The sequence below is a fragment of the Cotesia typhae genome, unplaced genomic scaffold, assembly GCF_013202065.1.
Source record: "Cotesia typhae breed Kobodo isofemale line unplaced genomic scaffold, CoteBio_Ctyphae contig_48, whole genome shotgun sequence".
NCBI classification, from domain to species: domain Eukaryota; kingdom Metazoa; phylum Arthropoda; class Insecta; order Hymenoptera; family Braconidae; genus Cotesia; species Cotesia typhae.
In genome coordinates this window covers 12,329,438-12,347,722 of record NW_027423756.1, presented here as the reverse complement: position 1 = coordinate 12,347,722, position 18,285 = coordinate 12,329,438, and the positions used below count along the sequence as shown (strand labels likewise).

General features: G+C 32.1%; 2 protein-coding genes across 2 annotated transcripts; one reads left to right on the top strand and one right to left on the bottom strand.

Moving 5' to 3' along the window:
* Window positions 1-321: 321 nt before the first annotated feature.
* On the top strand, window positions 322-3,425 carry LOC141529804 (uncharacterized). The gene is made up of 2 exons (XM_074246506.1): window positions 322-580; window positions 2,390-3,425. The coding sequence occupies exons 1-2, from the start codon at window positions 443-445 to the stop codon at window positions 3,395-3,397; spliced, it is 1,146 nt and encodes a 381-aa protein (XP_074102607.1). The 5' UTR covers window positions 322-442; the 3' UTR covers window positions 3,398-3,425.
* Window positions 3,426-3,993: 568 nt separating this feature from the next.
* LOC141529851 (carcinine transporter-like) lies at window positions 3,994-4,785 on the bottom strand. Its single transcript, XM_074246569.1, has one exon. It carries the CDS (start codon window positions 4,783-4,785, stop codon window positions 3,994-3,996), a length of 792 nt encoding a protein of 263 aa, XP_074102670.1.
* Between the last annotated feature and the right edge of the window lie 13,500 nt (window positions 4,786-18,285).

Here is an 18,285-nt window from a genome sequence, read left to right as displayed (position 1 = left end):
TAGTACCGCTGTTTGTACTACGATGGCACCACAAATTCAGAGTATGTAAGAAGAAAAAACAGGGCCCCTAGATGGCCCTGTCCGACCCTCTACAGTGTACCCACGCCCAACTATACTCATAACGTTTTTTGTGCTTGATCGACAGGATACAGTTATTGCAGTATCTGTCTGATGCTGGTAAACTCATGACTGAGGCTCACCATAGAGAAGCGGTAACGAGACGTTCCTTTATATTACCAAGTATGGAGAAAAATATCAAGGATGTTTTGGAAAAATGTAAACTTGACAATTTCCTATTTGGTGAGGGGTTGTCAGAAAAAATCAAAACAACTAAATCCATCGAAAAAGTTGCTGCGGATATTAAATCAAAACCAATAGCCAAAAAATTACCAGCAAAACCCGCAGATAATTTAAACTCGAAGACCCCATCCTCCAGAGTACAATGGTCAAGGATGGGGAATTCCAGATCAGCAACCAGGAAGCCGAACGGCTCCAGTGTCTACAGGAAGTCGTACCCAACTCCTCAGAATCACTCGAAGTCAGCGGGACCGAGAACAGATCATCGTCGTTAGCTCCAGAGGTATTATCAAAAGCAGGAAGATTAAGTTTTTTTATTGATCAATGGAGAGAGATCACAGACAATAAGTTTGTCTTAAATTGTATAGAAGGTTATAAAATTGAATTTAATCAGTTTGTTTTCCAGAAGAGTGAGCCAAAAAATTTTTTAAATTCTGAGCTCGCGATTAAAGACTGCAAGAAGGCTGTTGATAGATTGTTAAGTTTAGGAGCGATCAAACCATGTCAGGATTCAGAAGGACAGTTTATATCGTCATACTTTTTGGTTGATAAACCAGATGGTTCGAAAAGGTTCATTTTAAATCTAAAAAATTTTAATGAATTTATTAATACTGTTCATTTTAAAATTGAAGACATCAAATTGGTATCAAAATTAGTCTCTCAAGGAGATTACATGGCTAACATGGATCTAGAAGATGCATATTTTCTAGTTCCTGTACATCCAGAAAGCAGAAAGTTTCTTAGATTCCGTTTTCTTGGCCAACTATATGAGTTTTGTTGCTTGCCTTTCGGCTTAGCTACGGCTCCATTCATTTTCACAAAAATTTTAAAGCCTGTATTAAATTATTTACGTAAACTAGGTTATTTATCGATAGCATATTTAGACGATATTTTATGTATTGCTCCGGATTTTGATTTATGTAAAGAAAATATAGCAGTAACAATTCGGTTATTTGAGTCATTGGGTTTTATCATAAACTGGAAGAAAAGTAAACTAACTCCGAGTAAAGAATGTCAATTTCTTGGATTTTGTGTCAACTCAGAAAGTTTGACTTTGGAGTTGCCAGAATGCAAGAGGCTAAAAGTTTTAAAGCAAATTAAAGAATTAAAGATAAAGAGTGACTGTAAGATCAGAGATTTAGCTCGACTCATTGGAAACCTGATAGCGGCCTGTCCAGCAATTAAATATGGTTGGTTATATACAAAACGGCTGGAAAGAGAGAAATATATAGCTTTATTAGTTAACGAGGGTGACTATGAGGGAAAGATGAAGCTTAAAAATTGTTTGAGTGAAGAATTTGCTTGGTGGGAAAGAAATATCATGTCATCAGTAAATAATTTTGGAGTACATGATTACAAGCTAACAATTTTTCTGACGCCTCGCTAACAGGCTGGGGAGCATCTTGCGAAGGTAGGCGAGCTCATGGTTTTTGGTCAATTGAAGAAAGAAAGTCACATATCAATTATTTAGAACTTCTTGCAGTCTTTTTAGCTTTAAAAACATTTGCTGATGATCTCTCTCATTGCGACATTCTACTTAGAATGGATAACACCACTGCAATTTCATACGTAAATCGCATGGGTGGTATCCAATATCCACACCTGAGCAATCTAGCTAGAGACATTTGGCAATGGTGTGAAGCAAAAAATTTATGGATTTTCGCTTCTTATATTCCTTCAAAAGAAAATGTCGAAGCGGATAGTGAATCAAGGTTGGATAACATAGACACCGAATGGGAACTAGCAGAATATGCGTTTACAAGGGTAGTAGAGGCTTTTGGAAGCCCAACGATTGATTTGTTCGCCACTAGAATAAATACTAAATGCAAAATTTTTGTTCCTGGTTTAAAGATCCAGAAGGATCATATGTAGATGCATTTACCATAAAATGGAGTAATGAATATTTCTACGCATTTCCTCCATTTGCCCTCATACCTCGGGTATTACAGAAGATCATAACAGAAAGATCTGAAGGCGTTCTGATTGTCCCATTCTGGTCAGCTCAACCTTGGTTTCCTATTTTTGAATCCCTGTTAGAAACCAAACCTATTATCTTTCATCCTTACAAGAACTTACTTTTGTCTCCTTGCAGGACTCAACACCATCCGATGTACCGAAAAATGTCTCTGATTGCCGGAAAGTTATCAGGAAAGCGTTCACGGCAAAAGGTCTCTCGGTTCAAGCTGCCGAGATAATGTTGTCATCGTTAACTGAAAGCACCATAAAACAGTACGCCAATCCCATTAAACGGTGGTGGCAATTCTGTTTTAAAAAAGAATACAATCCTTATGATATTTCAGAATCCAAATTACTGGAATTTTTGTCTAAAAGATTTGAGGAAGGGGCATCCTACGGTACATTAAATTCATCGAGATCAGCTATCTCTTTATTATCTAACACGAACTTGAGTGATAGCACTTTACTTACAAGATTTTTCAAAGGAGTTTATAAACAGCGTCCATTAAGACCCAGATATAATAAAACTTGGGACCCAAAGATTGTGCTCAATTACCTGGAGAATTTAGGACCAATTAAGGACTTAAAGTTATCGGAGTTAACGAAGAAACTGGTAGCATTACTGGCATTGGGTACAGGACACAGGCTGCAGACGTTAGCGGTTATTAAACTAGTTGATATAAAGAAGACGAAGAATGGCCTGGAAGTTGAAATAAGGGAGTTGATAAAGACTTCAAAGAAAGGTGTAGATCAACCACTTCTTTGTTTACCAAAGTTCGAAAAGAAGCCGAAACTGTGTATTGCAACACATGTTGAAGAATACATCAAGAGAACTAGTTCTATTAGAGGTAACTGCAACAATTTATTGGTAACTTGGAGTAAGCCTCACAAGGAGGCATCGTCACAGACTATTAGCAGATGGATCAAGTCTGTCCTCTCAGCAAGTGGTGTAGGCGAAGAGTTCACCGCATATAGCACCAGACATGCTTCAACATCCTCGGCTTTCAGAAAGGGTGTAGATATTAATGTAATTAAATCTACAGCAGGCTGGTCAAAATCTTCGGAAGTGTTTGCTAAGTTTTATAACAGACCACTAAAACAATCTAAGAATAATTTTGCTGAATCTGTTATCTTAGAAGCATGATACATGTATTACTGTTGGAAAACAATAAAATATCCTAATATACACACTCTAAACAACTACGTGTTTGTAATCCCGAGAACGAGACGTTATATAATTAAAGGATCAAACGAGCCCCGAAGGGGGCGAAGTTCGATCAGAATTATATTACGTCTCGTTCGAGAGGATTACCTCCCACCCTGTAATAGATCCCAACCCTAGTTTTTGGCTGATAAATCATCAGCATTGGAGATATTTTATTATTACTCTCTAAAAATATGAGTATAGTTGGGCGTGGGTACACTGTAGAGGGTCGGACAGGGCCATCTAGGGGCCCTGTTTTTTCTTCTTACATACTCTGAATTTGTGGTGCCATCGTAGTACAAACAGCGGTACTACGTGTTTGTAATCCTCTCGAACGAGACGTAATATAATTCTGATCGAACTTCGCCCCCTTCGGGGGCTCGTTTGATCCTTTAATAATTAAATATATTTAAAAATAATTTAGGGTGTCAAAATTTCGATTCTCTGTCAATAATATAGTTCAAAAATTTATTTTAAAATAATTTTAAATAAAAATTGTATCAAATATTTAGACGTGAAAATAAATGCAAAATAATTTACAGTTTAAAGTAAACAGAATCCAAAACAGTGTCAGGTAATTCACGCTGATAAAGATCCTTGATATTGAGGCTGAAAAATCCGGCGATAATACAGGCCAGAATGAGAGTAATAGCAGTAGTAGGAAATTGAATATAATTATGATTTCCAATCCAAACAAAGACGGCCCAAGTAGCTCTCCAAATTCCGGACAAACTTCCACGCAATAACGTCGGAACTGTTCTAACATTGTAATTAAGTAATACGCCGTAACTCAAACTAACTACGGAAACATTTATCAGGAGAAATGTTATTGTCGGGCCGGTATTGGTCGGCTTCATTTCATAAAGATCAATTGTCAGCATAAAGCAACTCATGAATACTAAGTATATTGATATTTGCAATATTTTACGATGTCCCATCAGCAGGAGGCAAAATTGTCCGCATAACATTCCGGCTAATGTTGAAAATGCGATTAAACTATTTGCCAAGTATGATTTGGTAATTGACGCCAGTATTGAGTAGTATGACGAACCGAATATGAGTGCATACAGTCCTGTTAAATATGTTATGCCGATAACTTCGTAAGCTATTTCCGGCTGGGACAAGATGTTCCAAATGTACCGTCGTTTTTTGGAAATTTTGTATCTCTTGAGATCATTTTCGACGTAAACTAGCTTAAAATCATCGGGAATTGATTTTTTTCCATTCATTTTGGAAGCTTCCTTTATAAGCTCCTCCAACTCTGTTAATTTTTCAACGCAGAACAGCCACGCTGGTGACTCGGGTATTATGCCGTAAAATATAAACATTATTAAAAAGAAAGCATTTATTATAATTATCATAATATCGTATGAGTGGAAAAAATAATTTATTGTCGGGGTTAATCCTGGAATATTAATGAAAGAATTATTCTAATTTATTTTTAAAACATTCTAACTACCAAACTTATATTGTGATAAATTTTTGAGCATTTATATGAGCGTAAATAAAGATTAATTAAGAAAAGTTAGGTGGTAATTTTTTTTTTACCTATTCCAAGGGCAAAACTGCAGCATCCGATGATTAGAAATTCGGATCTACGGTTATTGCTGGCTATTTCGAGAATAAGAACAAGGCAAACTGAAAATCCACCGTCGAAAAATCCATTTATCGCGTTTGAAACTACGAAAATGGTGTAATAATTCGAAGTGGCGACAATGAAGGCCGTTATGGGTGAGAGCGCACATGAAATGAAAATAACAACTTTTCTACCTATCCAATCGCCTAAAATTCCCATGAGCATGTAACCAGCCACTCTACCAAATACACTTGAAGACTGCCATACAATTGGTACTATTGTCCTATTGTAGCATCCCATGTTGAACTGAAAAAAAATTAAATTAAAATAATTAGATGGATGTTTTATTTTTTAAAATAATTAATTTTTTCTTTTAATTATTTCAATTAAAATAATCAAATACTTTAATAACAATTAATTTATATGAAAAATAAAATTAATTTTTTCCATTAAAAAAATTATCTGATCCACAGATTTTATTTAAAAGCTTTTTTGCCAAAAAATTAATGCTCCGGAATAAATTTCATTGATTTTTGTAAAAATTTACGTATTACAAATGGGAAATTAAATTTAAGCAGCTTAAAAAACTCATTAAAAAGGATTTAATCTCCTGATAAAATTAATAGTTTTTCCGATCAAAATTTTTGTAGAAAAAAAAAAATAAAAACATTAATACCTTTTCCGCTAAACTCTGACCACCGACAGTACTGTAATGAATGCCGTACGGACATGGGATGGTATCTTTGACTGTTATTACTGGCCTCTCTGTGTAGCTAATATCAACTAATTGGCTGTAATTAATATTGAATACAGTGCATCCTTGAAAATAACCATCATCCACTAATTGTTGATTCCACATTTTACGAGTGCAAATACCAATGCACTAATTGTCGGATTATGTGATTATAACCGCACGAATTTATATATATAATTGTTATCATCATTTATTTATATAATAATAACAATTATTGTTATCATATAAACAGCCTTACGTAATCTGCGCTGTGGCTGTATATTATCCACTGGCTATTGGTCCAATTGGAAAGAAAATCTGGTTTTTTACACCACCAACCTTCAGGACGCATTATAGTTTCAGTTCCAGTGTTAAGCATATGCGTAAACACACAAAAACTTATTAATATTGTTATTATTAATTGCCAATGTCCTGATCCAATTAGCTCGTCTACAATATCGTTCGCTGGTTGTAAATTATCACTGAAAAATAATTGATAAATTATTAATTATCAATCATCCTTTCAATTTTATAAATTTATACGATTTACCAAGATTGATCAATGGGATGCATTTTTAATGTTTTTATTTCATTAATTAAAAGTTAGGTTAATGAAAAATAAATTCAATACTTCAACATTGAGTATTTTAATTAAACATTTTCCATTAAACAATAAAATAAAATTTACTGCGTCTCTTACTCGAGCGATAAAATTTAAATGAAATTGAAAAATAACATTCAAAAATAATAAAAAAGTCATTAAAATGAATTTATAACTTATTTATTTTTTTTTCTACACTTAACCTGGTTTAATATTGTTTTTATTATTAAAGTTTCGTCTCGAGCAATTGAGGTTGTTAGAGGCAACGAAAAAAAATAAACAAAATAAATAAAGTTTAAATGAAATAAATTTGTTTAATACAAAGGTCTTTTCTCTTTAAAGCTTCTTAGATTATTTTAATCTATTTTTCTTCATGGCACTCTCTCACCCTCCTCACACACAATATATGTAATAATACACACTCCACATAACAGTGTTCCTCTCTTGGTGTTTACTCGTCTGAAAATTGCCCTTTACTTAACGCAGGCTGGCTTTGTCGTGCGATGGTGCGAGCCAAACATCTCTGTACCGCAGAATAATTTCTGTTTGTAGTTAAAGACGGTTAATTGAACCATACGCTTCATTTCACTCTACATTATATTAAATAGTCTGCTTCCATGTATCTGATATTATTTTCTAATACACGTACGCAATTATTAATATATTAATTGTTTTAGTTTCACGAATGATTAAGTTCATTAATTTTGTGGTATCAGACATTTTTATTCAATGAATTTAATTAGTTAGTTAATTAAGCTCATTAATAATTGATAAAATTTTATTAACATACTATTGAAAAAATATCTTGATTGAGAGAAAATTTGAAGCTGAAAAATTTTTTTAACTAAGCCTTTTTCATTGGGCTTAAGTAAATTTTACTTGATTTAATAATTTTTCTGCTGGATTAGAAACCAAAATAATCTCTAAAATTATTTTCTTGATTTAAAATTTTGATAATTATTTACGAGTACGGTCCACCCTATTTTTAGCCATATCTAGGTAAAAAGTTAAGATTTTTAATTGTTTTTTCGGCGCATTGATGATAAATAATTTTTTTTTGCCTTCAAAAGTTGGAAAAAATTTTGACTTTCATATTTTTGAATAAAATTTCTTTTTTATTTTTTTTTTTGATGTTTTTTGTATATATTTTATTGAAAAGTACATAAAAAATCGAACAATAAAAAAAAAGAAGTTAAATATCAAAATTTTCTTAAAAATTTGTTAAAATTGTGATGATCAACTTTTTTTATTTAATTGTTCATTTTTTTTTGTATTAAAAAAAAATATATCAATAAAATCTACTGAAAATTTCGTTCAAAAAAATAAAAATTAAAATGTTGGGACCCCACTTGTAAATAATTACCAAAAATTTTTCCCTTTAATCAAATTAATTTTTTTATTTCTGCAATAAAATTAAAAAATTGTAAAAAGTAAATTTAAACTCCTTAAATTGTAATTTTTTTAATTTGATATTTCTTCTTATTGTCTTTAAATTAAAAATTTGAATAAAACAGCGATAAAAAAAAATAATAATAAAAAAATTAAAGGAAGCAAATGCCAAAGACAAAAGTGACATCCTTGCGGAACAAATCGATGTCTGAAATAAGAGACAAACCAGTTTGACCTCAAGTGAAAGAGAGTTTCCGGGAAGATGAATCGTTCGTTCCGGTCGTAACTCTGGCAGTAGTATCAGCGAACAGTAGCAGCAACAGCAGCAGCAAGTAGTGTAGCCTGTGTAGTAGTCAGGTCTGTATTTGTATCTGTAAGTGGTGAGCGGAACACATAGAATACAGAATACAGAATACTGGTATATATTTTGTACATGTACTGTAATGGTAACAGTAATATGAGCCACCAGACGATAGAATAGTATACATATAGAAGGCAGTAGGAAGCAAAGGCCACCTAAGCTAGAGAGTTTCGCACACTTTCTCTCCTCGTTGCTCTGGGTTAACTTTCTATAGCCCGTCTCTTTGCTCCACTCCGACTCAGCTTTACGCTGCTCGGCCACCCTTATTCAACTCGAATAACACCGACTCACAGACACGCAGACACTCACGAGGGTGTAAGCTGAGAACTGTCTACGAATGTTCTCTCGGGGTTAACCGACCTCTCTACTCCATTCCCTCTGTTCCTAAGTAGGTCTGGTTCAAGGTCTCGCTGATGCTCCGGTCAAGCGATGTGCATTTACTTGGAATCTTCTGGCTTAACCGACGGCCTAATTTCCTAATTCTGATGTCAGTTCACAGGATTTTCCTTTTAATTAATTTAAACCGTCTTATTGTTAATTTCCTTTCGGATATTTTTTGTCAATAGCGGAAAATTTTGAATATAAGCTTTTATTTATTGAAAAAAGAATGATGTAAAACTTTTCTATGAAGAGTAAAGAGAATTGTAAGTGAAATATGAATAATGTATTTTCAATAATGATATTCAACTTCTTCCAAGGATCTTCATGCTCACTCTACTCACTTTTGACTTCAAAATTCAATATCGTGAAGATAAATCTGTTTTAGTTTTCGCATTACTTCACTTTCTACAAATATACTTCGGATATATTTTTTCACTCACCATGAAGTGAAAATTTTGTTCGAAAAACAATTATTAATTTTATAAAAATTATAAAAGAATTTATTTTTGTAATTTGTAAAAAGGAAAGTATAATTCGACATTTTCATCTCTAGATACATAATTAAGAAATGACCTTGTATCTCGTGAACTATTGACATTTTTAAAGATATAAGCTCATCCCGATGTTACACTCATGAAGACCTTTCATTTGAGTACCCATATCAATTTTTCATATATTTTATGTATATGTATATATGAAAAATATATCAAAATACATGTGGGTACTTAAATGAAAGGTCTCGATGAGTGTAACATCAGGATGAGCTTATATCTTTAAAAATGTTTATTTGTTTAATTTAGTTATTATAAATATAACGTCAGTTTTCCCTTTACCATTTATACTGGACGTAAATTTGCTACTACACTATTTACGATTACGCTGCGAGACAGAAGCGATGAAAAAACAGTTTATTCCCAAGCTCGTTTCAGCTGGATTACTTCCAGCATTGAATTTTTTAGGCATCACTTGCAGTCCGAATAAACTCTTTCCTTCTCATTTTATTTATATTTTAAAATTTATCCAACAAATAAAAATGGTTACTTTTATTCTTATCTAAAATTGGCTATCAAAATTCTTATCGTCGATCTATATTTTATTTACGGTTGAATTTAAATTATTTTCTCTGTCACTGTGTCAGTTTATATGACATTCAGCCCTTCCTTTATCTCTATCTTTCTCTGAAAGTACTTCGTGTACATCACTGTAAAATATAAAGCAACTGAGAAACGTTTTATTCACTATTAGCAAAACAGGAAGTACAAAATGACCGTCATAAAGCTTTATTATTGTTGTTTTGGAGTGGATAGTAAATATATATCTATATTTTACTGCCCACAAAGCTGATGACCTTTCACCTAAATTATATTCCGACCATAAAATTTTAAATTTGAATTTTTAAATTAATAATACAAATCAATATTTATTATCAATGTTTAAATGCTTTCATAAATTTATATTATTAAAAATTAATATTATTTTTTTTTCATTATAATAATAATAACACAATATTACGTTAAAAATTTGTTATTATTTTTTAACAATAAAATTTAACAACTTCCATAATTTTATTCAACTTGAGTAAAAATTAAATTATTAAAAATATAATTAAAAATAAATTATTAAATTTTATTGATTGATATTGAAATTGACGCCTAGAGGGTTTAATTAAATTTCATAATATAAATCATGCATGTATATTATATTGTACAACATGAACTTTCAAATTTTATCAGAAATTAAATTATCTGAATTACTGAGTAATGTTCATGAATAAAAGTCTCTTGAGCTTTAACGAGCTCCCGGGAAACTTTAAAAGTTCAAACGTTAAATATTGGCTCAAACATTCGTTTTAATAAAAGACTTTAATTAAATACTGTCAATAATAAAATTTTATAATGAAATATAAATTGAAACAATAGTACTTAGATTAATAAATGTAAATTTGATGGGTTTTACAGTCAATATAAAATCCCACATAACTCGAGTGCTCTGAGAAAAAAATATGACCAGCAATATTCCCCGGACCTCGTAAAATAAGTATTTGCATAACTTTTACGTCTATAGATGTACTATATAAGTACATGCATGTATATGGTTTCCCCTACTCTGATTATGTTATATCTCTTCGCAGCCATAGCGCGTCGTTAAACTCCCTCACACGTGCCATGACCGTCCCCCGTAACTTTTATCCCTATTTCCATTTATCATCTCTCATATTAATTGCCATTTTTGGTGAACATTCATACACGGAAAAAAATAACTTGTAAAATTACAGTTACAACTTCTACACAAATTACCAGTCCAATTTTTTATTTGTTTGTAAGGACTAAATTAATATACTATTATCATTCCAATTAACCTTCAACAGAAATATGTAACATATGAGGCACAAAATACTCTTTTTAGTTTTAAAATGTTCTCTACAAGTTTAAATTGAACATTCATAAAATGTAAAAACAATCTTGGTACTTTTTGCTTCTTATTTTACTTGAATTCTACAGCACTATTTAGTTTTTCTATCTTGTTTTCCATTCCAAATACTACAGACTCCGTACTATACAAGACTCTATTTTTATTTCTACGAGAAAAAAGTTCACTTTGCTTCCATACGACTTTTGAGAATAAAGAGACAAAAGTTGTAAATGGAGTTTGTAAACTCATTTTTTTTATCTTATTTACTTTTGTATCTTGGAAAATTTAACTAAAAAATAAACAACTTTTTCCAATAATTTTCCACTATAAAAAATTCTGGCAATTTTTTTTTCGATAACACGAACAAAGAATGAAACTCTTTAATTACAGTTTATTTGTTCCAGTGAATTTTACGAAATTGGTGAAAATCAATATCATGCTTCGGTGTTTGTTTATTTTTAATTTATTCTTTATCGTTTCATTTATTGGGACTTCCGACGCAAGAATTGAAAATATGTTTTATTTATTTATTGATTCGATTTGTTTGAAGTGAGTCCTTTTATTGATTTATTTATTTTATTTTTATTCCATTGGAGGACATGATTGAAATTGTGTGCATGTATATGTATAAGGGACACTTGAATTGTCAATGTCTTGGGTGCAGACACTGTTGTGTAGATACGGCGCTACAATTGAACTCGATTGTCGACGAAAACAAATAAGTCGTCGATGGAAAAAGAAAAACACGTTACTAGACAGATGACTGAAAAATAAGGTTTATCTTGACACAGATGTCGACAGAAACAATTTTATTAAAAAGTATATTTATGGGCTTATTGTAGAGTAAAAATAAAATACTTAATCACTATTTGAATAGTAATCATGCAAAAAAAGACTTTTGTTAAATTGCACTGTACTTTCTTAACTATTGACTTTTTTAAAGATATAAGCTCATCCCGATGTTACACTCATCAAGAGCTTTCATTTGAGTATCCACATCAATTTTTCATATATTTATATGTATTATATATATGTATATATGAAAAATATATAAAAATGCATGTGGGTACTCAAATGAAAGCTCTAGATGAGTGTAACATCGGGATGAGCTTATATCTTTAAAAACGTCAATATTTAATTAACAGCAAGGTTGTTAGTAATTCAATAAATAAATAATTTTCTTATTAAAAATTATAAAATAAAGTTTGGGATAAAAATTGTCAAATTTTCGATTTAAAATTAAACTTTTAAATGAATGTAGTGGAAAAAAGTCTTTTTCGTAAGTTTTGCCGCATAAATGTGTATTGTTGGACAGCGCTCATTCTTTAAAAATATACTTTTAAAATTTATTCTTCTAACTTCTCAGATATTTTTGTTTCACATAGTACTATTACATTAAACTTTATTTTTATTTTTGTCAAAGTTTTCAATCGTTTAGGACACTGATGTAGTGCCGGAATGTCTGAAACCGTTGGCGTGTAATTAATAGACTTCTTTCGTGACTTTCCGTACAGTTCAATATGAAATACAACTATAAACATGTTGACAAGCAAGGTGCAATTCATCATCTGTCAAATTTTAAAATTCGTCGTGAAAATTTCGTGCGAGAAATAATATGTCAGATATTTTTTTTATTATTTCAGATTAATTGTTGGCATATTTGACACATATTTCTATAAAAATAAATTAAAAATTTGTTGCTAATACTCTGTAATACATATTATAAAATTATTCTAGCTCTTGATAATGAATATCAGAATTTTTTACGCATTATTTAATATAATGAGAAAACAGTGATGATACCGTCATAATAGGGTGTCTTTTTTACAACGCGGTTAAAGTTGTCACCAAGAGCAGCTGCTAGTGAGTGCCGAGATAAAAATCACGGCGGTATTACGCGAGTATTTTAATGTCATCGCTTTTAATGTTGCTAATTTTTTTTTAATATTTATCATCAACAATATACTTGGAATTTAATCAAAACTGCAAAGTGTTACAATTTAAAACCCAATAAAAAAAAAAAAAAATACTTTTTCCATTGGAGCCCGGAAAAAAATAAACTGTAATAAATAATAGTCGATTTATAATAAGTAATGATCAGCTGCTAAAAATTACTATTTTAAACAGAAAAATTGTGATTTTAATAATCAATATGTAATGTTCATATGAAGAAAATTGTGAACATTTATTATTGCAAATAAAATAAAATGACAAGCTGACACCTATAAATTTGCCGAGGGATATGAGTAAAATGAAAACATCAAGGAGAATGATCTCTTTGAGTACTTTAGAATGTTTAGAATAAATTTTGCTATCTTGTAAGAAGAGGGTGACAGTGATAGTGATAGTGAGTAGGTACCAGTGCTGTAAATGCAAACATAAACACATATATCTATATAAAATACATTTCTCTTTCTTATATTCCCCTACGGTGGGTCGCTCTTCATAATATTCGAGCATGACCGAAAGTTAGTTGATGTAAGCCTTTTAGTCAAGATCAAAGCTTGAATGTAATGGAAGCTAGTGCAACTATTGAAGAAGTTCTAGGTATAAATGTGGTAGGTATTTGTGTGTTTTGGTGGGTACGAGTAATTGTAACAAGAGAGTCTCTGTATTAAAGGAAAGAAAGAAAAGGATAAAGATAATGTTGCTTTTATATAAAGAACCAATCATCGTAATATACATTCATGAAAATTAATCGTAAAACTACCTGTTCTTGTGCAGAGCTCAGCTATTTTTTCTCTTTGATCTGCGCTCTCAAAAGAATTACTTTTTTTAAATTTCCAACCGATTGATCAACCAAATGGGTCACACTCTACTGTTATCTTCACATTTTTCTTTTATTTCTCACATTCTTTGCACTTTTAGTTATTCATACTCATATTTATACTTTATAAACAATATTTATTGATTATAACATTCATTGATGCATCTTTAAACTTATTTTTTGTTTCTTTTAAATTATAAATTGTCTAGACAGTTTTTTGCCTGCAATTTAAACTTGTTTATTATTTAATAAATAATGCTAGGGGTGTATTTATATTTTAGGGATTAATCGTTGCAGATAATTTGTCAATAAAGAAAAGAATTTGAAGGTGTCAATTACAGTATGTAAAGTAATGTTATTTATATGGTAATTGTGTTAAAAATGATCGAGTAAAGTTTTTGCTATTTATAAAATATCAAAGTTAAATTTAATTTAAAAAGTTTTTATATAATATAGTTTAAAAATAAAAAAAAGTAGACAAGATTTCTGAAAGATTGGATACAATAAGAAATTGAAAGAAGTTTCTAGTTATCTTGAATAAATGAGTTGAGAAGAATTACTAGAGAAGAAATAGTTACTTTTTTATTTTAAAAGAAGAAGACGAAGAAAAAGGAAAAGTTCACAAGCTTTTCCCAAAGGAATTTAAAAGCTGTATGAAAAAAAAAAAGATATAAAGAACAAAAAATAGGGAATTGTAGATAGAGATAAGAAAGAAAACGCATATTCAGATACAAATCTCATTGAGATGTCTTGATGCTTTTCACCCCCCAGACCTTCACGCCCCTTCTTATAGGGCCCCTACTAAAATGCATTTTGAGGATCAAAGCACAGAAATAAAGATAATAAAAAAAAATTCACGTTGAGGGTAAAATAAAATTGAAAACGCGATTGAAATAGTTTTAAATTTTTTTTTCATTCTCTTCTCATGCTTTTTCATTTTATTTATCTACTTTTATTATTATTATTTATTTTTCATTCATTTTTTATATCATTCAATTTTTTTTTATTATTATTTCACTATTTTATTTATGATGAATACTCAGTTTTTTTTTTTTTTTTTTTTTTTGTTACTTTGCAGTATTTTTATACTATTGTACTCTTACATTTCCATCAATATTTTTAATTTTTTTTTTATTATAGATTTTTTCTCTCAATTTATTTTCATTTTTTGCTAAAAGTTTCTACAATATTTCATAAAATAACAATGAGTGAAACAAAATATATTCTACATAGGTTTTAATTAATTAATCTAAATATTGAAAATTTAATAAAGAAAAAGGTTGCTTAACAATAGTTACTTTTTTAAATCCGGTAATGAAATTTTTTATTCACATACAGATGTAGAGTAATAAACAAAATATATTACCTCCATATTTCAATTTTAACAAAAGATAAATATTAAATAAACACACCGAAATAATGTGGGATAAAAAATCTTTTTCGAAATAAAATAATTAAAATATCCAGTAGAATTGTAATTAAAATTAAAATAAAAAAAAATACATGAAAGTATTTAAATATTTATAAAAAAAAAAAAAAAATGTTTAATAACATATATTACTTAGAAACAAGGCTGTTGAGGTGACTGTACGTTGGCTGTAAAATCCATTTCATTTTAACTTGACGTTGAAATTGAATGTTTTGTAGTTGTATAGAGAGTTTTCCGACGAGGGACGTAGGCGCGAGGGGGAAGGGAGTAAGAGGGAATATATCAGAGAAGAAGTGGAAGTAGATGGTGATGTGGAGAGAAAAGAGGGGTGTAATCAGAGGAGGAGAAAAATAGTCTGAGTGTAGGGTTGAGTTAAATTTCTCTCTTACTCTGTACTGTGTACCTCTAAATCACGTTTATCAGCCGTCGGAGTGAGACCGAGTGGGGGAGAGTCGTGTACTCACACCCTTATTTAGCTGCCCCTCGAGCGTCCCGGCTCTCCTCTCTATTCCTCTCCATCTCATAACCCGCAGAAGAGAATGAAACAGTTGACGGCGCGGGTGAACAACGGGACAGGGGAGCAACTAAAGGGAAAACTCGCGATATTGATTCCCGTGGGGATGCGCGCGACGAGACTCGTCGTCATAGTCAGAACTACTCGGTCTATAGTGTGTTATGTGCGAATGTGGTTCTCATACCAACAATATATGTATATTTGCACATCGCATATAGTTTATAGATCGCTGGTAATACACACAAAACATTTGGATGCTTTGCAAACACCCAGTGTCAATTTTTAGATTTTATCTTTATATATACTTATATTCACTATTTTTTAATATACTCAGACATTTACTTATCGCCTTTTTTCATCTTTTTACTACGTGATGAAACTAAATATCAAAGACGGGACAAGATCTAGTCTCGCATGGGGGGATCTCTAAAGTTTACAAGATCAAACATTAAAGTTATTAAGTAAAGTTCAGTGTAACTTGATAAAATTATGTTGCATTCATACAAGTTTAGAGGATGGAAGATACACGTCTCTATAAACAATATTGTACAGTATTGTCGCTGGGTGTAGAGACAAGAAATAAATTAAATGAAAGATTTAAGCTTTGTATTAGTAGGAGGGATAATAAATCCCTTTTTCTTCTCCTCTTATGTTTTTAAGAGGTTTAAAATAAAACCATTAACGACTTGAGCTTTTATTTTTATTATTTTTTTACAAAGTAAAGAGGTTAAAACGCTATATTATTAAAGGCTTACGTTAATAATATTACATTTTTAGTATTTTTTTATATTAGTATTTTATTTTTTTAAAATATCAAATAAAATCATACTCAAGAGCAGAGATAAGAGCAAAAATATATCGAGCTGTCAAATTATAATATATAAATTGTTATGAGATATATAATGAAAAATTTATTACTTGAAATTTAATTTAAGAATTAATTTGACACTTTTATGACATTAATTGACGTGAAACATTTTTTTCACTTCCCATTCTATAAGATGAATAACTAATTAAGACGACTAAAAAATCAATACATTAAAAATTACTCCAAAAAAGTAACTGTTAAAATTTCCCCGGAAAATATAAAATTCTCCCAACACCTGACAAAGATAATCAGTAAATTGATCTAGGTCATGGCAGAAAATCCTCCAAGCGATTGAGCAGATCGATGGCGGATAAGCGAGTAGTATGGTCTGGCTGTCTGACGAGTGGCGTAGTGACAGGGTCAAAGTACCTTTCTCAGGGCAAAGATCCTCCGTAGTGTATAGTAAGAGATAGGATTTCCAGCGAGTGGCAAGGAGACGTGCCAGTAGCAGAGCTGTCGGCGCTTAGCTAAAGGGGTCGTGAATCCAGGAAAGGAAAGCGAGAGTGAATGGAGTACTCGAGCACGATCCTCGGAGCCTACACCACTGGTTGGTGGTATAGGTCGTGTAACGTGTAAGACAGAAGAGAGACAGTGACAAGACGATAAAAGTATTTCTAAGCTCTACAGTTGGCAATGAAAGCACCAGAGACCCAAATAAAACCGAGAGGAAATTCAGATATCACGCCTGACCCAGTCATTCTTTTTTCTCTCGCTCTGGCAATCATTGAAGCCGCTTTCTGGCTCTGTTTACTTCGCTGCTCGTTGTCGGTGTTACTCCTCTACTCCTCCGGAGCAAAGGCATCAAGCCTCACAAACCCGCTGATTACTTGTACTTTTATATACATATATACTTGACAGAAGTCGCTTCACTCAAGCGAGTAGAGCAAGCGGTAGCTACCGTAGTACGGGTTGGGTTAACTTCCTGTCTGCAGAGTAGAGTCTACTTTCAGACCACACACACACACACACACACAGAGGAACCCAACCACATTCTACAACTTGCTCCTGGTACTTATACTGGCATGGCAGAGCAGTACCATTACAAAGTGGCTCCTAACCACCGACGCGTTGGTGTCTCTACCTACTCCTCTACTCCTCTGGCTGTCGTGTGCTACAACCTACAAGCCACCAGCTATATAATACTCTGAGCTACGAGGAGCCTTCTCTTTCTCTTTCTTGTTCAATGAAAGTTTATTTTTGTCCTTGTCGGAGCCGTGGTGCGGTTAGGTGTACATTTTACAGAGCAGAGCAGAGCCTCTGGTGATACCGCTTCTTGGTGCTGTTGCTGGTACCGCTGATGCTGCATGAGCACGAGCGTACGGCCATGTAGATTTAGTAGGTGTGAGTGTAGAAGTAATGTACAAACACGGCCGTGTTGTGGGAAATACACAACACACCAGGATAGGAGTTTGTGAATGAAACCCACGTGTTTGGAGCAGCACGTGCCAACTACTACTGACTACTGCCGACTCATGTCTATTACTACACGCTCGTACAAGCAAAGCCTGATTATCGCAGCAGCTATGACCTCCCTCGGGCACTTGTGTGTGTCAGCAGGTGTACAAAGCGAATAAGAGAATATGTGCATGCGTTAGTTTTTTTCCGTCCCACTCTGGCACGCTGGCTCGCTCATTTACTTTACTACTGCATTCTACACTCGGCACTCTACATGCCATTGCATTGGATTCCATTACATTGCACTCTACTGTGCTCTACTCTACAGCTCTACTCTATTCTACTCTGCTGCACTGTCGCTTTCGTTTATTTATCCTGCTACTGATGGTTATACGCTAGTCT